General features: G+C 44.0%; 1 protein-coding gene and 1 long non-coding RNA gene across 2 annotated transcripts in view; one reads left to right on the top strand and one right to left on the bottom strand.

Annotated features, from left to right (window-relative positions):
• The window catches only part of disp1 (dispatched homolog 1 (Drosophila)), a 32,726-nt gene extending 21,462 nt beyond the window's left edge, over positions 1–11,264 (bottom strand). The window contains 3 exon segments of the mRNA XM_069158691.1: positions 4,259–4,603; positions 4,605–4,941; positions 10,987–11,264. Of these exon segments, the coding sequence (XP_069014792.1) occupies positions 4,259–4,603; positions 4,605–4,897 (638 nt within the window). The 5' untranslated portion in view covers positions 4,898–4,941; positions 10,987–11,264.
• LOC138203679 (uncharacterized) lies at positions 10,811–15,507 on the top strand. Its single transcript, XR_011178736.1, has 3 exons — positions 10,811–10,911; positions 13,193–13,410; positions 15,029–15,507. It is a non-coding gene; the product is annotated as an uncharacterized lncRNA (long non-coding RNA).
• Positions 15,508–22,421: the final 6,914 nt, after the last annotated feature.

Here is a 22,421-nt window from a genome sequence, read left to right as displayed (position 1 = left end):
CAGTGTTTCTTCCTGAGTACAGAACATATTTTTTTTTAAATTGTTTTAATGAACAATTATTCTGCGCTGAACGCTCGGCGATGTATTCAGCGAGAGATGAAAAATATTAACGTTTTGGACAATTGGGGTTCGACCGTTCCCCCCACCCCCCGACTGCAGTGGCTTAAAGAGTTTCACCTGCTGGCAGGAACCGAGCTGACTGAGGCCAAACAGCAGCAGACATCCCAAAGATCCTCTGTTGCCGTCCCATCTTAAATAATATACATAAAACGGTTGTGATAGATAATCTTACAGAGGAGACACAAACATGTTCCTGATGTTTCAAACAGACCCGGAGAGAGAGAAAAAAAAAAAAAAAAAGAATTAAAGGACGGATGGATAAATCTGGAGTTTTCTTTTTGACATTTTGCGGAACTGCTGAGTTGGGCTTGAACCTTGCCAAACTTTGGTTTATTTTATACATGGATAAAGACCCAAAAGGCTTTTGATCGTTCTCAAAATAGAAACATTAGGAAACAAAGCACGGGCTAATCATGGATTAATGTTTTTGTGAAGTCGAGAACGGGGGCATAAAAATCCCCGTTGTGTAACGCAACATAAAAAGGTCTGCTCGAAAACCTAATGTTACAATTTACCAGTGTGTGTGTGTGTGTGTGTGTGTGTGTGTGTGTGTTTGTGTGTGTGTGTGTGTGTGTGTGCGTGAGACGCAAGTGTGCTGTGATCATAGGTGTAATCCCTCGGCTAATCTGGGAGATCACGGCCCTGAGGCAGATCCAGTGGATATTTGACACCATCTTGTCTGACTCCATCCCCTCAAATTATCGAGGGTATTAGGAATATGTCGTGGCTTGGGTTACGAGTGAGCGAGCGAGTGTGTGTGTGTGTGTGTGTGTGTGTGTGTGTGTGTGTGGAGGTTATTTATCTGGCACCGAAATAAAGCAGCCAGAGGAAGAGGAGGAGTGGCGACAAGGTCTGAAGGTTTTTGTTAGCGTCTGGGTTGAGAGCAAGCAAAACTACACAACTGAGACAGGTATATCATTTCCTAGATTTAATCTCACCATCTGACACTCTGACACTGACACACACACACACACACACACACACACACACACACACACACAGTACAGGAAAAGGGGGGAGCCTGGGATGCAGTTCTGGAACAAACCCAGGCTCTGTAATTCAAACCTGTCATCGCTGAACAAGAGAGACCTGTTTGGTAAATAAGAGAGTTTGAACATTAAGAGACGTCCTACGCCACATCTGCTCTCCATTCTCATGTGGAACGAGAGACGGGTGGAGGGACGAATACAGAAAGACAGAGAGTGTTAATAGAGTGCGAGAAAAACTGAGAAAGAAAAGAGTAACACAGAGCTGGGGAAAAAAAACTAAAAAAAAAAAAAAAAAAAAAAACTTCTCGGAGGCCAGTGGATGCATCGAGATGCCGGCAACACAATCGTATTTCTCTTCGCTCTGCCCACCCGGAGTTTAATGTGTGCACACCAGGTTTCGGTGTATGTACCCAACTGTGGCTAAACACAAACCTCATCTTTCAACGCCACCCACAACGCCTCTCTTTCTAATGAAACTTATGACGGTGGGAGGTTGGGTAGGGAGGGGAGGGCAGGGGAAGGGAAGGTGGGGGGGGGGTGTTGGATCCAACTTTATTTGAGGAAGGAAAATTCCATGTCGAGAAGTAAGACGGAATAAAGTCTCATGCAAATCAGATTCCCCACAACGATCCGCTACCATAAAAAGGAGCTGACATGAGTAAATAATTACTTCTGCTCTCTCTCTCCCCCCCCCCCCTCCTCTCCCTCTCCCCCCATCGCTGTGGAGATGGTAAATATAGGATTATGCAAATGATTATGCAAGGCATTAAATGGTTCCAGTTTCAGATGCGGTGGAAGGCCTGCGGTTTGGGAGCAAAAGGGAAACTCACAGAATCGGGTTCGGTGGAGGAGGGGTTCGCCAACACAAGTTCAGGGCTTCAACTGGAGAAGGCATGGGCACCACGTGTGTGTGTGCGTGTGTGTGTGTGTGTGTGTGCGTGCTTGTACGCAGGTTCCCTATTTAATTAAGAAAAACTTGCAGAGCTCCCGTCTCTGCTTTGTTTTGGCTGTTTGTATCCCGACAGTCTGGCGAACACAAGACAACCTGTTTAAAGTACCACAAGGAAAAGTGCTGATATCAGCACACGGGCGGCGGCATCTCAAAGATGTCAGCTGTGGCCCAAGAACTCCGCTACTGTACGCCACCGATTGGCTGCAAACATCCACATGTCGGGGCTTCCAGTAAAACTCTGGATTAAATGAGAATCGGGATTGGGGTTTTTTTGGGCGGGGGGTTTAAAAACTGAGATCACGATTCTCCCTCATGATTATTTTTCAGTTTAATTCAGTGTTTGTTGCAGACGTTTACGTGATACAGAAGGAAATTCAAAATATGCTGGGGCCCGACACAGGACCGACGCATCAACTTTGGACGGCAGCGAGGGAGCACTCTTGTTTTTAGCTTAAATGCAGCAGCTTCACGAATCTGAAATTGATCCAAAAAAATAAAAAAAACATCTAATTTCGTCTCATCCGCTCTTATTAAACGCGAGTTTTCTTCACTCTCGTTGGGTTTATTTTCCATGCTGCCGGTTTCAGCTGCTCTACATCACACGGTGCATCACAGTGTTGTCTTTCTTTAAGGGAGACAGTGGCAGTAATTGTTTTGAAGCAGCTGATGTCTCGAGGGAGAATCGTTGCCATTTTAACGATGACGACTCATCGGGACATGAATCGAGATCCGTGTCTTCGATGTGATTAATGGTGCAGCCCTGGCATCCAGGAGTCTAGTGTTTGAGGAGAGAACTTCAACATGAATCCCAGACTTTTGACTATGACGGGTGAACAACAACAGATCCGTCAAGCCATTGTAGCCCAGAAACAAAACACACATGCTGAAGTGGACAAGGAGCGAGTAAAATGGTTTTCAGGGAACATTTCAGTTCAGTCAGAAAATGTTTGAAGTGTTGCTCTGAGCCGTTACGAGGAATAATCTGACCATTTTTAAGAGGGTGTCAATAAAAACTAAAGTTGCAGCGTTTCTTTCATTCTTAAAGGACGTGACAGCTCGTGGAGGTCGGGGTCTCAGATGGGCATTATTAAGTTATGTTTTGCTGTATTTGGGGTTTTGGACTGGATATTGAACCTCCATGTTCAGAATTCAGGCTGAAATGTAAAAAAAAAATAATAAAAAAAAAAGTATCAAAAAGTGCCAGAAGGTAAAAGAAATTCTTAGTTTACTTATTGATAAATTAAGATAGATACTGGTTTAAATGACGTGTTTATTTTGGAGTTTGTCTTTCATCAGTATTAAGCAGGACGGTGCTTTGTGTTATGGCAAAATTAAACATGTTTAGAGTCCTCAAATTGAAGAATCAAAATATATTCTTCTATTATCAGAACAGAAACTCGGGTATTCTATTGGGACCGGTATCTAACCATTTAAACAACACTTAGCCGTGTTGTTGGGAGTACCTGTTCTTGTGTCTGGGATTTTTTTTTTTGCCTCTTCACATCACAGCTATGAAGTTCAAACGCCTCCAGTTGCTCCAAAACAAACTGTTGTTGCTGTTGTTTTAAACCTAAACCTATTTTTTCAAGGGTAGATAAATGACCTGAGGTACAAAGGGCTCGTTATTAAGTCCCATCAATCAAGAGACTTTGACTTGTTTTCATTCCTTCAACATGCTTCTCTGCTCCGTGTAACCCACTGGTGGGGACATTGTGTGACGGGCCTCTATTTGGACAAAACTGTTGGTGCAATCCCCCCCCCCCCCCACACACACACACCACCACCACCCCCACCCGCCCCCCCGGCATCGCTCCTAACAGCCGGAACCACTTCCTACTGCATTCCAGCTAACATGATCCCTGGATCCGACATGTTAGTAAGCACAAGGAGGCGGTTACAGGGGACTGGAGGAGTTGGCCAGACTGTCGGTATGTTTGGGGTCAATAACTGCACAGTTAAACATTCATAATAACATACACACAGTCATGCAACAATATTTTGAATGCTTAGTGCAGGAAACACTCTTAAGAGCAGGAAAGAAGTAGATAAACACTCCAAAACGTGCAAAGAAAAAAAAATGTATAACGTACTCATGAACTCCCCCCAAAACAAAAAAAGATTCCCGTCCTAAAAGCCGAGAGATTAGAGCCTCAGCCACTTTAGTTCATCTATTAAGGAAATAAAAACACCGGCGTACCTGATCCTCGGTGGGTGTGTCTGGCTCTGGAGGTGCTCTTGCCAGCGCTGGTGATGGTGGTGGTGCAGAGAGAGGGGGGAGGATGGGTGGAGCGGGTGAGAGTACGTGCAGGCAGAGAGGCAGCACGGGCAGGACGGAGCGGCGCCCGGGTGGGGGACGGGGACGGAGCCGGGGACGGGGATGGGGTTCTGGAAGAGCGGGCACTCCTGCTGTCCACAGGGGCAGCACAGCGCGGAGTGGAAGTGACAGTGCTGGCAGCAGAGCGGCGGCGAGGAAGAGGAGGACGGGGACGGGGCGGAGGGAAGGTGGCGTCTGGCCAGCCGCTGGGAGTCCGTGGCGGCGGGGGGTGGGGGGGAGATTCCTCAGGGAGCCGTTCTGTTTGACCACGCCGCCGTTCTGACTCGGCCTGTTTGCTCTCTGGATGACGTGCGACCTCGGCTGCATCTCCGACGCTGCGTCTTCGTCCCCGTCGGCTGTGAGACAGTTGCCGCCGGAGGCGGCTGCGAGAGGCTCGAGGCTGCTGCCGCCGGCCGGCGCGCTGCTGCTGCTGCTGGAAGGTGCGTTTCCGTTGGCACCGAGAGGATGGTGCCCTCCGTTGCTGAGGGCCAGAGGGTCGCCGTTAGCATCGCTCAGGGCCATGGTCCTCTCCCGGTGGGACGCCTGGCACGGACACTGTCACTCCTCTGGGGAAGGAGACAAAAGAGTTTAGGTTCCTTCCTTCTTTTACAGCAATAACTCAATATAGAACTCTAAATCAGATCCCATCAAGGGAATGAACACGCGGACTTGTTGCACTTTTTGATTATAAAGCACCAACTCGTGTTTTATAGAAGTTTAAATTGCTGTTGGTGGATCAGTGACAGTCTTTCCATTTTCATATTAAAGGAATAGTTCAATGTTATGTCAAATACACTTGAAAATTAGAAGAAACATGAAGCTAGAGGAGACGGTTGACTCTGCATACAGACTGGAGGCAGGAGGAAGCAACTAACTGTTCTTGTTTGCTTGATCCTTTAAAATCAGAGCGTAAACAAGACAAGTTGTGGTGTAAACACCGAGTCATGTGCTGGATTACTTCTTGGCCACGTGAAGTCACTTTCTGGAGTCACAGTGAGAGTCCCAACAATGACAGTCGGCTCCAGGAAATCACCGTTCCTTGGCAAGAAATAATAAGTAGACTGGAGTATCTCTTCAAAACCCCAAACAGTCCGTCATCAGCAGCTGGACGGAGGAACCGTTTGAAATCGAGAGGAGGACGGAGAACATACGGGAAAAATAAGAGGGCTGGAAACTCGTTTTCAGTAAAAATCTGTCCACTCAGCAGAAATAACCGAGGAAACACACTAATGACATTAAACATGCAGAAACCTAAAAAGTAGCCTTCTCTCCTTCTCAGAAGAAGCTGTGATGTGTCAACACACAGATGAATGGTTGGTGAGCAGTGTCCGCCTCGGACCTGAATGAACACACACTTAATGAAATGCCTGTTCAAACACACACTTGACCAACCAGGCTGAGCAGAGATGCATCGGAGAGGCTCACATTTAATCTACCGTGGGAGAAACAGAGGGACTTTCAGCCCTCACCAAGAGCAGATACAACTTTTTCTCTTTTTCAGGGAGTTGGGTGATTTCTAAAAATCAGACAAGTCAAGTAAATGATCACCGATAGCGCCGTCAATCAAAATGTAAAAGGCCGTCTGGCAAATCAAAGAAAAGCAAACAGACGCCTGCCCAATAAAGTTAACTCATGAGGAGTTATTTATTTATTTTATAATAAACTGAATCACGACTGCAATCCTTGGCAAACTGAACCGATTTTTTTCAGTCTTCTTGCAACAGTCACATCAAATAGGGGTCCATTCAGATCCACGTGATTTACTGAGCGTGAATTGGCAGCGTTAGTATGGCTTACAAAACAAGAGTAAGAAAAAAACAGAAGGTTTACGTTGTGCTACAAGTTTAAGCCCTCATGTTTGAGCTTAAATGACAAAATACTGAGAGTGAAAATGCGTAGCGTGTGGTGATTGTAGCGCAGCGGGGAGGGGGGGAGAGAGAGAGAGAGAGAGAGAGAGAGAGAGAGAGAGAGAGAGAGAGAGAGGGGGGAAAAAAAAATAGGTGCGCCATGATATGCTCGACACACTTCAAACGCAGTAGAGTTGTGTTTCACAGGTGATGTCGGGTCAAGGTGAGCCGCGCTGCTGGAACTGAGCCCAAAGTAGAAACCCCACAGGAGCCCGGCTGGAATAATCGTACTACAAGACTTTAGTGTGTGTGTGTGTGTGTGTGTGTGTGTATGTGTGTGTGTGTGTGTGTGTGTATGTGTGTGTGTGTGTGTGTGTGTGTGTGTGTGTGTGTGTGTGTGTGTGTGTGTGTAAGACAGAGAGAGGGGGAGAGAAACTGCCACAAGAATGGTGTGTTGTTTTTAAAACAACCAGATGAAGTGAAGAAGAAAAATACTTTTTAACAAAATCTAAATTATACAGAATGTTAAAGATCAGGGCCGAAGTGATTTTAAATGAGTTGATCTTTCACTAATTAATTGGTGACTTGAAAAATCATACGTTATTTAACAAAGGGGGAGGGGGGGATCTACATATTAATATTTTTGAGTTTTTATGATATTTCACTGAGCATTTGGGGGTTTTGGAGGGTGGTGGGATAAAGTCCTCACTTTTGGCACGATGAACTATTTACCGACATTTTATAATGTAAACAATAAACTCATTCTGGAGAAAATGAACAGTGGATTGATCGAACAGGTTAACGCCCAACCAATACTGGCTTTCTGTGGAAAAATTCTAAACACATATATCAACTGAAATGTTATCAAACACGTATCAAGTTTTCATATCAGGACAACAATATAATACATCCAGATATATTTGTGATAAGACATTATCAGCTGATTAAATGGGGCTCTAGTAACACTGTAAACTCTGAAGTGAGGATGGAGCTAATTGACGCTCAGTGGTCCAACGTTTTCATCGGTGTGACTGTTATCCAGATGGAGGAGTGGATAAGATACATACGCATATTCCAAACATGATAAGTACTCAACATCTGTGGTTCCGTTTTGACAAAGCACACACAAGTCAATAAAATAAAATCATCTTTACAGGAAAAATAAATGAAATGTGCCACAGTTCTGGAGAACTATCCAACGACGGCCATCGAAAGTTGCTTGAAAGTCGATTTTTAAAAAAAAAATTTTTTTAATGATATTTTGCTACAAAACGCAGGAAAATAGCAAACCCTCATATTTGAAGTTGAAACACCTAAATATTCGTCACATTTGCCAGACGACAAACAACTCAAAACAAACACTCAGCTTGTGACCCACTTGAAAAGATGATGCGTAAAAGGATAACAGCTGACACACCTTTCGTTTGAATACGTTAAAACCATTACTGCATTTCAGTTCCCACAGCGTCCGAGTTTAAAACATCACATCTTTGAGTGCGCATCAGGGCGGATTGTGAATATCTCTCACTTGATGCGTGAAGAACGAACCGAGACTCTCCAATCTGTGATGCCGTGGAGAGATAAAACCCTGAACGATAGAGGCTGGTGACGTGGAAAGTGTTTCAGACGCCGCGGACCAAAACTGATTACTGTAGTGCTTTAATAATGCACCCGTATACTGTGAAATGTGATTACTTTGAAGTGGCATAATGCCACTCAATGCTACTGTGACTGAAGCCACTTCAAAACTGCAGTGACGTCTGTTAGTTTGACAATTTAACAATATCATTAAAGGATCTAAAATCCCATCGTCTGCACCTTGAGTTTTACTATAACTATTAACTTGTACCTTTCAAGAAACCTTAGTACACGCGCGCACGCACGCACGCACACACAGGTTTTCATTTCCCTCAAACCTTGACCCCAAGAAATATTTCACTGCAAAATGGATGTGCTTGCATTTGAGTGCCGAGCGATACATCCCACTAGCCCGTCTTCTCCCATTCGACACCGTCGCGCAAGACATGCGGCGCATGCGACCAATGCGCTCTGTGACACCTCAACATGAGTGAGCGGCGAAACATGAGCGCGGCGGCCCCGGTCGGGTCAGGGGTGGCTGGGAGGACGGGGTTGCAAAAAGGGGAGGAGAGGAAGAATAACCCCAGAGCCCGCAGAGCTCAGAATAGCAGAGCGCTGAGGGAAACCCAGATGAAGTCATTAGTCTGTCTCCCACAGCTGTCAAAAGCCTGTAATGACTTAAAAAGGCTGGATGGAAGCAGCAGAGTTTAATGGAGATTAAATCTGGGAGAGAAAAAAAATTAAATCCTGAGTATACAGAGAACACAGTTATACTTAAATATGAAACAAAGTCTGTTGTGTTTTGTTTGCTTTTTAAGGAATTTTGCTTCAGCTCTGTGTGTGTGTGCGTGCGTGCGTGCGTGCGTGCGTGCGTGCGTGTGTGTGTGTGTGTGTGCGTGTGTGTGCGTGCGTACCAACGTAGAGCGTTGACAGGCAGGTGAGACATCTGGGGCAGACGGTGCGGACACAAGCAGGGTCTTGTGTCCCTCTTCAAAATAAAAGCTGACAGCCGAACGAAACTGCACCACCAACGACTGGAAGTAAAGCTTTAAAAATGCATCTGTTCATGGTGGAACTTCTGCCGCCGTTCTCGATCGAAGAGAAGCCAGAACAACTGACTGAAAGTGCGCTAGTGTTGCAGGAAGTGTAGCAGAAAAAAGAAGGCAACACTTGCAACAAAGGAAAGGATACAAAAGAAGTATTAAAAAGTGCAAGTAAGATTTCATCCTCTCATCCTATGATTTGTCTCAAACTTATTAAATCTGTCTTGCTGATTTTCAATGAGGCTACAATTAACTTTCGTTTACTTAAGTGTGGGAAAGCTTAAGAAAGAGGGAAAAGAAGTTGAGGGCATCTTCAACTGTCATACAAGTCCAGGCTAAAGGTACGATGTGAAAATTCAGCCCCCCCCCCCCACACTATAATGAGTTTAAACTCTTTGATTTTCTTTGGTTCACTAAATGTACAGTTGCTCTGACCGACTTTGAGCTGGTATGTAACGAGAGCATGAAACGAAGTGACCTTGAATCCTAAACCATCACTCCTACTTAATCCAACATGTCAAACTCTGTCTAGACTCAGCAAACGTGATGGAAGTGTCATTCCCACCTCAATTTCACTGGCAAAACCTTCAGCTTTAAGGGATTACTTGTGCCATTAGGGATAAAGCTCCACCGAGTCCCCTATGAACCGCACAGGTCCTGAGTCAGAGGAATTATCTGCTCCGTTTAACCTCTGAATAAGCAACAACAACAACAAAAAAATGTCGACCGAAAACCAGCGTGCATAATGATTCCCAGCGCGAGTGGTTTGGAATAACGCAGGTGATGACAAAGCGCTTCTTCTGCCTTCTTTCATGTGAAGTTTAAGATTATGGGGTGTGAGAGAGAGGGAGAGACCTTGGGCGACAGGCGGCTACACAGCACAAGGCATCCTGCATCCCTTTAATTAAAGCTAATAGGCAGCAATTACCAGGAATCAGTCAAGAGACGGTTAATAGCAACATGGCTTCTAATAATAATAACATCAGCAGCAGGCGGTCGGCCCTGCGAGGTGCACACATGCTTGACCTGCCTTTAGGACACGTATTCCCTGACATGTTTCTGGTTGTCAGGAGAGATTCAGGACATGTATGACCCCCTCAGGGCGCCTGCTCACAGCTGGGCTGGTAGACGCACAGGTTGGCTGCGGTGCCGGTTCTCAAGGTAAATTAAGTGAATGCAGCGAGTCAACCTGCTGCTTTTATCATGTCATCGACCCAAACGTTTTGAACTATGTTTAGGATGAAAACTAGATAAAGAAAGAAAAAGAGAAGAATTATCTTTTTGTTTTCTAATGGTCACTGCACATATAAAAAGGTTTTAAAATAGCGTGTGTGTGTGTGTGTGTGTGTGTGTGTGTGACATGCAGCAAATTCACTTCAAGTGACTGATTAGTGTCTGTACACCTACAGTTACTATTAGATATTGTATTTAAAATTTAAAAAAATTTAAAAAAAAGTGAAGCAATTATCTTCCTTCCAGCCAACAAATAAAACAATGAAAACATGAGACAAATAATTATGAATTATTCACTGGAAAGTAAACTCTCTTCAATTTAGCTGAGCTGGTTTTCAAGGGCTGGCATGATTATTAATATTAGTTGTACATCGTGGTAAATATGTCAAACTGAAGTTATATTCAAGTTGAGTTACTCTGACAGACAAGGGCAACAATGAAGGATGAGTACAAACAACCTGGTGACAGCCACGTTAATCATCTTTTGAGGGTAAAAAAACATGAATTATTACGTTACTGGAACAAAGTTTTCCTGCAGCTTCTGGGTGACCTGACCTGCCGCAGACTCGTTTTTAAATCAGCTATTTATTTACAATCAAAACAACAGTTTCGTAGTAACACCAGCTGAGTACTGGAGAGGCTGAAGGGATGAAGTAGTGCTGCGGTCCGTCTGCTCTGCTTCCAGCCAGACTTACTTGGACAGACTCACTGACGCTCCACAACCGCGACGCATGGACCCGAACGCACAACTCCCACTCCCGGTTCTCTCTCCACCTCTGAACACATCAACGCGGCTGAAACTCACCGACTGCTCGTCTAAAAGGTCACGGAAGTGGTGAGAAAACCGCACTGACAAGGCGGCGGACAACAACTGTCTGAAGAAAGACGGCCAGTACTCGTAGTGTCCTACCGTGTTTTTGTGTCTCCCCGGTGCTTTGCGTTTCTTATCGCCGGTGGGCTCCGCACCACGCGGCACTTCGTTATTACCAAGAAAGAAAAAAAAAAAAAAAAAAAGCCTCCTCCGGTGTCGTTAAGATATCCGTAAGCGCCGCTAAACAAACAATACAACCCGAAAAGGCAGCAACAAGTCTCGGGGAGAGCGGGCTATTTCTCGGGGGAGCGTGTCCTGCCAGAATGACAAACAGCTCCACACACACACACGCACGCACACGCGCGCACACACACACACACACACACACAAGCCCCGGCTCTCTGCTCTCTCCGGAGGGACGGAGGCAGGAGGCAGGAGGCGGTGGGCTGGGACTGCGCCGAGGAGCACTGATAGGACGGTCACACTGTCTGCGTTAACCCGCTCGCTGCCGCACCGGCGGCACGCGCCACCGGAGCTACCGCTCGGGCGCGCGCTCCCGTTAGCTTTAAGAAAACTTAAAAAAAAAATAAATAAATAAAAAAAAAAAAGATGCACGATCAAAAACTAGAAGTTAAAAAATATGAACTAGAAGCTTAAAGTTTAGCAATAAATGAAGGAAACGTTTGGCACGAGTGAGCTTTCACTTCATTTTCCACACTACTAATATTATATCTGCGGAAATCAACAGATGGACTAAATAAGTATTCACGTTTCTAAATACTATAATTAAAGCGGTGGATAATTATTGTTTGCTAATGTTTTTAAATTGTACAGGTGGAGAGGGCCACATTTAGTTTCAAAAACTCATTCCTGAAACTGCAGTTGTCACATTTTTAATGTAACTAATTTCAAATTGTATTTTACCTGAATGATAGGCCTATATGTTATTTTACCCTTTAATTAAAGCTCTCTTGGTTCAACATTGACCTGAAAAAGCAGTGCCACTGGACACCAAGTTACTGTAGCTCGAACAACGATGACATATTTAATGAGACAGTATTCAAACACAGACATCAAGAGTCGATTTTCTAAATCAAATGACCAAAGTTGGCTTTCATGACTCTTACTTACAGAGACAGTAAACAGCCTTTAATTATCTGAAATCCTGCCACATAATTCCTTAATAAGGCCGCACCCATTCGTAACTCATCAGTTCACTTAAATTATAGATTACTGTTCAGATGTGTTGGCTGCTCCTCTCGGTTTATTTTAATTACTACTTTAAAAACATCTCTCTCTCCCCACCCAAGGATACATAAGCTCTGAGTAAACTGCGGTTACACTGAAACCTCAGAGAAAGGGGAACTGTCCAAATCAATACATCCCAAACTTTATATTTCCTCCTACAATGTACAACAACCTCTCTGATCCAGGGTGTAGACACAGCTTATGTCAAACTTGTGATATTTCATGAACTATTACATCATTTTGTAAAGGAAATAATTCAGCCTGCTGGCAAAAAATAAATGTATTAATATACAAAATATTAAACAGTTTCTGTGTTCACTTGTGTGACACTATTGCAGTTTTGAAGGACACAAAAAAATATTAATTAAATGAAAAATGTAGGCTTCATACAGGTCAGATTAATGTGTATTCATTTTATGTTATATTTATGCTTTGTAGTTTAGAGGGAAAAAAAGATATCTGCTCGGTCTTTGATTAAATATCATGAAAAAAGGAGTCTACACGAATACAAATTCCTGATTCTATTTAAAACCAGGTTTGTCATACACAGACGCTGGGCACAGAATTCAAATCATAATTCATCAGAGCATGTTATCTTTATCTTTTGGTTTTATCATTGCGCTCTGATTTACCTAAAAGATGTCTCGTCTTTACCGACTGCAGACCGGTCCAGAAATGCATTTCGCCCCCAAACAACTGATTCTTCTCAGCAGGGGAGGAGGTTTATCACAGGGAATGCTGGGAAGTCAGAGGACCGTACCTGGCTTTAATTTCAGCTGTCCACTAGGATTAGGACACAGTTCATATAGCATAATCATCTGCAGTACTGAGGCGCTCATTCACAGTTAGCCCCGGGGCCGGTCGGAGCCGAAACCATTTAGTGCTTTGTAGTTGTCTCTAATAATAATACCTGGTACTAATAAGTTTGGGTCGAGTTCATTTGGTTGTATTTTGCTTATCTGTTGCCTGAAAAAGAATACATTTTTTGTGCTGATTTTTTCTGTGTTACGCTTGTGTTTTGTGATATGTATTCCACATTTTTGTAATTACTGTATAGTTGGTGTTGATTCCAAAAATATCTTCAATCAACACATCGCAGCAGCCGTGTCTTCGGACCACAAGCTCGAAGAAACATCTCTGTACTGTCGTTGTCATGTCTCAGTCACACTCCATAACATGCTACTGAGGCTCTGAGCAGTGAGGGAGTTGCCTGTCAGTTACTCCACAGCCCATCAGCAGCCCGCTGATGGTGGTCATGCCGACAGTCAGTTCAGGGTAAGGACTAAAACAGGTTGGTTTTTTTTTAACTGGTGGGTCAAACACTTATTTTGAATTAGAATTTATGATGCTGCGCTCTTATTTTGAAGGACATACACAGCTTGTGCGCATCCAGTAGTCGCTTGCTGCAAATACAGTCACGACCAAAATTGTCCCTTTAATAGTTATTTGAGCATTTGTAAACAAGATTGTGTGATTAGGATTAAATAAATCTGACTTTTGATTTAAATTCAGATAAATCTGACTTTTAATTTAAGTAAGGATGAGTCTGCCTTTTGATTTCACATTTCATGGATGTAGATTCTTGAAGCTTGATAAGCATCACCAGTTTGAACTTGTTTGAAATGCACATGTAATTCAGGATAAGTCTTTTTTATTTCATTGTGTTTTCAGGCCTCGTTGTTCTTTTGTTACACTTTTCTGGTTTCTTTCATGTTTCAGCATGAGGGCGTTGTGCAATCTTTCTCTGAAAACAATTTGAATAGCTCAAAAAATTGTGTCGCAACTAAACGACGAAGGGAAAAAAGTTGGTCCTAAAACCGGACCAGTTGAGAACTATACTGCTCTGAAATAACAACACAAAGACAAATCAGCACGGTAACCACAGCTTTTTACTTCGAACCAGGATCAACAATTGAACTGATATTTGGAGTTAAAATGATAAATAACAGAAGCTGGGTTTGGGTTCAGCCAGCCGGGGCCGAGCTCTACCCGCATGGAGCTACAGAAGGAGCTACATCAAAGAAGGTGCTGCTGCACCAGGAAGGACGGAGGCCCTGGTGAAAGCATGACGACCCCTGAGAATATTGCACACAACTCATCATAGTGACAGGTTTAGCGGACAACAACAAAAAAAAAAAGGAGGCAGAGAGAAGGAGAAAGGACGGGAGGAAGTTTCCAAAGCCTTCAAGGCTTTGGCATGCCATGTCAAAAATAACATTTAATGCGTCTTAAAATCATTTTTCCGAGAACTAATTCCACATTTTGGGGTTAGAATAACTATCATTCCCTCTCATTGTGGATTTGTTAACTGAAGGAAATGCGGCACACAGAGCCAACATGCAGCCCAAATGGCAAATTGTTGTTTTTCTCTCTGTGCCCAACATAAAGAGAAAGACATAAAACCTCAAACAGCTGCAAAAAAAAAAAGAAAAAAGAAAAAAAAAGAAGAAAACAGGGAAGGGAGGAAAAAAAATTCTCCGCAAGACTTTGTCCTGTGAGTTTAAACATGATCCGACTCGTGTTGATTTGAAAGCACATTAACAGTGATCTAATGGCAGAGCGTTCAGATGCCAGGTCGTAATGTGCTTCGACGTATACGCAGGAAGGCGGCAGGTAATCCTAGAAGCCCCCTGAGCACTGCAGCTACCTCTGCGTGTCATAATGTCTGGCTAACAGGAAAGAGAGGCGGAGAGGGAGATGATGAAAGAAATATTAAGAACTGAAAGAGTGCATTAAAAAAAAAAAAAAAAAGCTGTTGCTGGAGTTTGGATGACAAAACAAAGACCAAAAAAAAAAGAAAAAGGTGTGAGTGCAACTGACTGGGTGAATGTTACTGTGAGATAAAAGGCGCCGTCGGGATGGAGTGATCATGTTGCTCTCTGTGCTTCTGTAGGTCGGAGTTTCGGAAACCGGGGGAAACCCAATCCCTTCGACACGTCGGTTGTGAGGACGGACATCTCCCACCCGATCGGCGCTGAGCCCCCCTGACTTGTGTCCAGCAGGACCCAAAGGGGCCGAGGAATGACCGAAACCCAAATGAGAGCTAACAGCTGAGTCACAGCGCCCGGCTCTAGTAAGGCCCACGTGTTCAAATTTAGGAACAGGAATGAGGTTTCATTACATTTCTGCCCCTCTGCTGTTGGGTTGAAAAATTCGTGATCCAAAAATTCATGAGGAAAGCTTGTGTGATGTAACACTCATGACGAACAATATGTCTCCCACGCGTTTGAGTTTGCTGTAAGGAGACGGTCTTTGTAATGTTTCACAGTAAAACGGCCACTGAAGCTTTACATGTGTGTGTATCTGTTTAACGTAGAGTTATATAGTCTATAACTGTCTAGAAGGGTGGAGCTCAGCGTTAGGAAGACCTGCGGTCGGTTTAGTTTGTGGTTTATTATAAATGTCCCTATGTGGATTCGTGTCCTAACATGTAAAGGTCAGCTATGAAATAATGGAATTTCAAAATAAAATCAGTTCATTTCAGTGGAATCTCAGCAACCAGTGGATTTGCGAACTGCAGCAAAGTAAAAACACAAATTTTTCAAAAGTTCAATTTGGTTTGAGTTTTGAGATCTTATCAATATTTACCCCTTCTGATGTTCATAGAACCACAGAATAGAATTCCAGAGAGAGCAAGCGGCCAGGAAATAACAACATAGAAAAGAAATTCATAAAAATGCTTACATATTCCTGTCTAGCAGGAGTATTACTGGTAGGTTGACCTATGAGAGGTCACTATGTCACAAAGCCTATAGAACCACATATTTCTCAAAGACAATGGGATGAATTTGGCCGTGCCACTTCACAGTGAGACCAGCTCTGAAGTCCAGATCTATAATTCAACTCTTTTACTGAAGATTTTGAGAAATTACAGCTAAATATGGGACACTGACAACCCATTCTGTCACAGTAAAATCAATGTGTCCTCCTGAAGTAGGTTGTGCTGGAAGCACGGTGACATGATGAATTCTTGCACTGAGTCAAGAACCACAAACGATGTCAAAACAGTTCATTTGCAGAAACTCGGCTTCCAGGTCTTGAACTCTGAACTGCAGCATTACACTCGATAAAATAAAAAAAATAAAAAAAGCTGTCTTTGAGATGAATCATCAACCTGACATGCGATAAGCAGAGGGCTTATATTTACAAATACACCTGATATTGTTTTCTCCACAGATTTGAAAGGTGGGTGAGGCAGCCATGTTGCGGTGGGTGTGCAGAGATATGTTGCATCCAGATGACCTCTCTGTCTGGTTCTTATCACAACACCAGATAAAAGACAAGGAAAGACGCGAGTGGCGAGAAAAAAATAGGAGAAAAGCGAAAGCAGTTGTCGAAAGTCGAAGAGACCGGCCGAGTTTTTTGCTGCACTTTGAGTCAACATTCTTCTCTGAGGTGTTGACTGGCAGCTCAAAGGTGTGAATGACATCACGATGTGCACATGTCTGACACACATCGGTTGGCAGGTGCAAAAGGTGAGAAGACTTGTTGATGTGTGAATGCTGAAATGACATTAATGTGCCACGAATTCCAAACAATTTGAGAAAATGAACCAAAGTAAAAGCAGAAGGCCCGTCCATCACTCAGCTGACAGCTTCCACATCGCTCAGAGCCGACGGAGCTGCTCGGCTGTTTCTATCATGAACCGACTCAAAGACAAACGCCTACGTGATGAGAAGTCCCACAGCGAAGAACGAAAATTAAATCAAGAAAAACCAATAATCACTTTCCCTCACTCTTGTCATAAAATATAATTGCCATCACAGCTGACCCAAAGAATAACTGCTGGGAGAATTTATCCAGCAGTGAAAAATAAAAGCCTGCATCATTAACTGAAGACATTCACGGGCACAGTTTATGTTTGCCCAATAAATAACTGGAACTCGGCACAGGAGTTTATTTTTTCAGCTAACTTGATGGATCAGGAACAAACAACGAACCTGCTGGATCAGGAACGAACCTGCTGGATCAGGAACGAACCTGCTGGATTAGGAACGAACCTGCTGGATCAGGAACAAAACAAACTAATCACCAGACATTTTGATAATCCATTTCTCATTTTGATTCATTTACAGAAAAATAGATCAAATACGTTGATTGCAGCTTCTTGAATGTGACTATTTTCTGGTTGCTTTGGTCCTCCATGATAATAACCTAATAGCTTTGGACTGCTGGTCAGAACAAAACACGACATTCAGGCTGCAGTGAAGGCTTTGGAGACACTGATCTACAATTTTCACAACATATTAATCTATAATAAAAAAGAATGGTTATTTACAGCCTCTAGACATACAGCTGCGTTCTGTATCGGAGTCACAAACCAAAACAGGTCGCGAGGCTTGTCCTGCCTGCAACACATTAACTCTGAACGTAAAGTTAGAGATAGAAAAAAAAAAAACTCTCCATCTACGGTCTCTGGAAGATTTCCTTCAGTGTGAATCATTTTAGCCAGAAGATAGAAGATGGCCGGCTTTGTGTAAAGTTTACTTTTGGCTGTATGCTATTCTGAGTTTTCTTGGCCTGCATTAACTGTAACAGACTTCACTTTGATAAGACAAGCACTGATAGCGCTGTCAGGGGTTTTGAAATGCAGAATGAATACTGGCCAGGTGCTCTTTGTCACAGGAGCAAGAACATGTTTAGAATTAGACACAGAGGCCAAATGTTTCACTCCTGTTGCTTCAGCGTTTTAAAATATGAACAGGTTGGGCACAAAACTAGACTCAGCCTACTAATTATGGCTGTTTTTCCTGAGGATTTCACGCGGTGTCTGGAGCTTTGGAGCAGCCTTTGTCCTTTTTTTTTTCTGGTCTTTTTCCTCTGCACCTCTCACTCTTCCCTTTTCATCCGAGTGCCCGAGCTACTTCCTATTCTGGGAAAAAGACACAGTTCAATCAAAAGTCCTCTCTTTCTGTTGTCTCTCAGAGGCAGAGGGGCGAGCTGGGGGGGGGGGGTCGAGAGGGGTTGGGAGTAAAAAAGGGAGTGCGGTGGTAAGCAAACGCAAGGTAGTAGGAGGGAGGAAGCAGAAGAGGAGGAAGAGGAGAGATCCTGATTTGTTTGACATAAACAGGGCTGCAGTGAGCGGAGAAGAGGGGAGAGCAGAAGGAGGGAAGGACCAGAGGCAGACGGACAGACGTGCAGAGACATGGACAAGTCACACAAAGGGCTGCACGGGAGGAATTTGGTGGACAGATGTTTGTGTGTGTGAATTAATGGAAGAGAGAGTTCCTCTTTGAGGGGACCGAAGTTAGCGTTTGCTCATCAGGAGGAGAACAGCCTTTGAGGAACTGCCCAAACATACACACAGCCAGGTTTTACACTCAGCCCCCCTCAAAGCCCTCTACTCAACAAACAGTGTGTGTGTGTGTGTGTGTGTGTGTGTGTGTGTGTGTCTGTCTCCTGCTCTCAGAGAGGAGAAGCAGCAATTTTGGGGGGAATTCCTTCATTTACTTGTGCCAATAGAAGAGGGGGAACATCGAGGTAACTTCTTTTTTTTTGCCTTTGTCTTATTACTGAGTGGAAAACTTCTGCAATGCAATGATCACTTTTAAATTCTTTGATTCACTGGAAGAGAGGACAGCAAACGTGAGGAGGGGGTCGTCTGGAGGACAGAGGCTTTTCTGCAGGAATTTCCCGCTGTGGCATCACAGAATTGTAGAAAACACAGTCTAAACTGACCAATCACAGTCCTGAGGTCTCCATGTGACATTGCTGTAGCTGCCATAGCCCCAGTTTCCCGGGTGAAACGTCAGTTATGTTGCAGTCTACAGCGTAGCTACACGGTGACCCCTTCAAACTGAACAATAATAAACCTTAACTCTCTGATTGGTCGAGCTCAATGAAGCCATTTAGAGTCTAAAAGCTCTTTGAATGACAACAAATGAACACTGACTAATGTTATGGCTGCAGGCACGTTTCTATTATTTCGGGGCATTCATGCCATTTATTCAAAGTGTATTGGGATGAAATGTGGGGAGACGAATGGGAGGAACAGCATTAAATCAATGGCTGCGGTCCAACCTGGGACACTGTGATTTAGGCCACTGAGTGGTCTGCACTTATATAACGCTTTATCATCCCAAAGGTCTCAAAGCACTTTACAATTTGTCTCCCATTCACCCGCTCTCTCTCTCTCTCTCTCTCTCTCTCTCTCTCTCTCTCGCTCTCTCTCTCTCTCTCGCTCTCACACACACACACACACACACACACACACACACACACACACACACACACACACACACACGTACGGCAGCTGGACACTGCCAACCTTAAGATTAGTGGGCCACGGCCCCCCCTCCCCTATATGTGCCTCCCCTCCGGCCATTGTGACACACACAACAGATTTAATTTGTTAAAAAATATCTACACAGTCTTATCTTGTTCTTAGTTCTCAATAAATAAAACTATAACTTTCAGAAGGGTTGGTGCATTAATAACAGAGAAATGTATCCAGATTTTGTATTTCTTTTGTAACGCTTGGGGGGCAATTTCATTCAAATTAAGGCTGCAACTATTGCAGCACTTATTTACAATTCATAATTAATGTATTGTTTGTTTTATCAATTTATCTGATTCATTGTTTGCTCAATAATTCATCATACAATAACAAAAAAGGCTCAAAAATATTTTTTTTTAAATGGTTTGCTTGATCAATGAGGGATATAATCAATAGATTGTAATTTATTAATCAACTGAAAGTTTCGGCATTAATTATAGTGTGTTATTTATTAATGTACAGTAAGAATGGCTTTTCCATCATGTTGTTTTGACTCCCCCCCCCCCCCCCCCCAGCTCGCCCAAATATGGTCACTACCTGCTCCAAGCCGTTCGGGATTACTAAGATGGCGCCGGCCAAATTCCGAACTCGAGGCTTCATAACGGCCGTTCACAAACCAACGGGTGACGTCACTGCCGGTTGGCACTCAGTCATTCCCCTGCTTCCTCATTTCTTGTCGACCTCTCCACCGTCCCCACAATTATTCTTTTAAATTGTACGTTTAGCTGCTTCAACATGAAGTCTAGCCTACACCCTGGGACAGATGAAACACTTTAACAAAAAAAAATAGAATAAAAACTTCGTCATTTTAATGCAGCAGGTCTAAATGGTGAAGGACACAATGTCCGACAGAGAGCATCTACAGCAGAAAGGGGCTGACATGGCTCTGGAGGAAAACTGGGATAAAACTTGAAAGATCGCATCCGTGTGTCAAATTTCTCCGGTGGCCTCTGAGGGCGGCGGACTGGACGGCCTCGCGGAGGAAGGACACAAAAAAACCACCCAAAAAAATCAGGACATTTTTTTTGTGTGGTTGAAAATGTTGGTGGGGGTGTGAGATCACATCCTGCTGCCATAAACCTTCTGGCTGTCAAGAAAAGTCTGAGACGGAGGCGGAGGAGGGAGCAGCAGGATGAAATGAAGGAGAGTTTAGAGGAGATGAGGAAGGACGGAAACGCTTTAGGACGAGAGGGAGGAAGCAGCCGAGAGAGACGAGGCGGACGGAATAAAACACTCTCCCTTTTTCTTTCTACAAAATACAAACACAAGTGTCGCTCGAGTGTCACCGCAGTCGGCAGCTGGAACGCACGCGAGGCCGGTCAAGAAACTTCTCCACTTCAAAGCACCTTCCTCATCTCAGTCGTCATCTGCTCGCCAACGATCTTCCACGTCGACGAACCGACCTCATCTCAGACAGATGAGCTTAATATACGAGCTGACATCCATCACACACTCATTTCCGCTGTTTTGCGCGGGACTGTTTTCCATCAAGGTGTTCTGATGGTATCCGCCGCAGTGTTTTCAAAACAGTTCACTGTTATATTTGTGTCCGACCACGAGGATATCACACGGGGTCGCCGCAAAACACATTTCTAATCGCAACCGTCTCGCCTTGTAGCTGTCGGTTTCTTATTCCGCCCAGATGGAGGCATCACGGAGACGCGGAGGGAAACTCAGCGGGATGCAATCGAGAGTTCTGTTCCACTTCTGAGAAGCGTCACTGCAGGAGCTCTCTGTTAGACATGTCTGTTCCCAAACTGACCCCCGAAAATCTGGTTTTGTTTGATTTTCACCAAAGAATGTCTCTGACTGTCACTGAGCCGTCCGCAACAATCCACCCACTATGTGCATGTACCTTTCAGGTCGAGCGTGACGTCTCTACTCGTGACAGTCTGTCACTGACTGAGTGTAAAGCTCCACCATTGGTCAGCCAAATGCCACGACTTCCCGTATCCATTTCAAATTAAAAGCCCTGAAGCGTTTCATACGCAGTCCTGCCATAGCACCTGGTCTTGTCCTTATAGTGCAAAGATTTTTTTTGTATTTATTATTTATTCGTTTAATGATTTGAAACACATTGTGAATGAACGTTTGGGCAAATGCAGTAATTTCCATTTGAAGTACAACCCCTTGTGGCTTCCCCTGAAGGAAAACTTTGTTTTACTACTCATAGAACTACAGTTACATCGTATCTCACGGGAAAGTGGATAGCACCGAAGGTTTTCTCGTTTTTCTGCTGATCATTTTGTTTACTGAACTAGCGAACACACAATCTGATTAATCCATCATCAAGCGTCACAGTTTGTTTTCCTTGAAGGTGAAGATTCATAATGTTTAAAAAAAAATATCTCCGATGTCTTTTATCAGCACTGTCCGCAATCCACGAAAAACTGGGGGAATTTCAAGACTCCAGTTTTTTCCAGCTAAGGATGTGTTCTATATAAATCCTTGTTCATCAAGAAATAGAGAGAAACTTATTTGTTAAATTTGGGTGGAAAATGGATGAAAAAAATAAAATAAAGGCAATGCAGCTGAACTGAGCGATGAAGGAGCCCCTGTGAATAACAACAAGCAAAACAAAAACAAAAGTTTCCTGCCCTGCTTGACTTTGGCACAGTTTCTTCCACGCTGCAATTTGTTGAGCCACACAGAGGACACTTTAGTTTTTTTATGACCTCGTCGCTGTCAGAGAACAGCGGGCAGAACGCTCCGCTGGGAGAACACGGCCCTTGGCACATCACCGCCGGGCCTGAAACAGAGATGCTGCTTGCCAAGGCAAGCGCAGTGACTTCATCCTGTGTCGTCTCACTGAAGGACGAGTGGGCTCTCGGAGGGCCCTTTTTTTTTGGGGGGGGGGGCAACCGAAAGAGCTTTCTGGCTCCAGATAAGCTGCTCTGTACAAGAGGTAGAGATGAAATGTTTTTTTCGCTGTATACACAGCTGCTACATTGGTGCTGTTCTGATGCTGCGTGTGCTCAGTAAAAGCCCGTTAACTGCCGAGGAAGTAAGG

Source organism: Embiotoca jacksoni, unplaced genomic scaffold, assembly GCF_022577435.1.
Source record: "Embiotoca jacksoni isolate LCO1_2020_lvr unplaced genomic scaffold, fEmbJac1.0.p SCAF_23, whole genome shotgun sequence".
NCBI lineage: Eukaryota > Metazoa > Chordata > Actinopteri > Embiotocidae > Embiotoca > Embiotoca jacksoni.
Note: the sequence above shows the minus strand (reverse complement) of the source record. Positions and strands in the feature narration are given on the sequence as shown.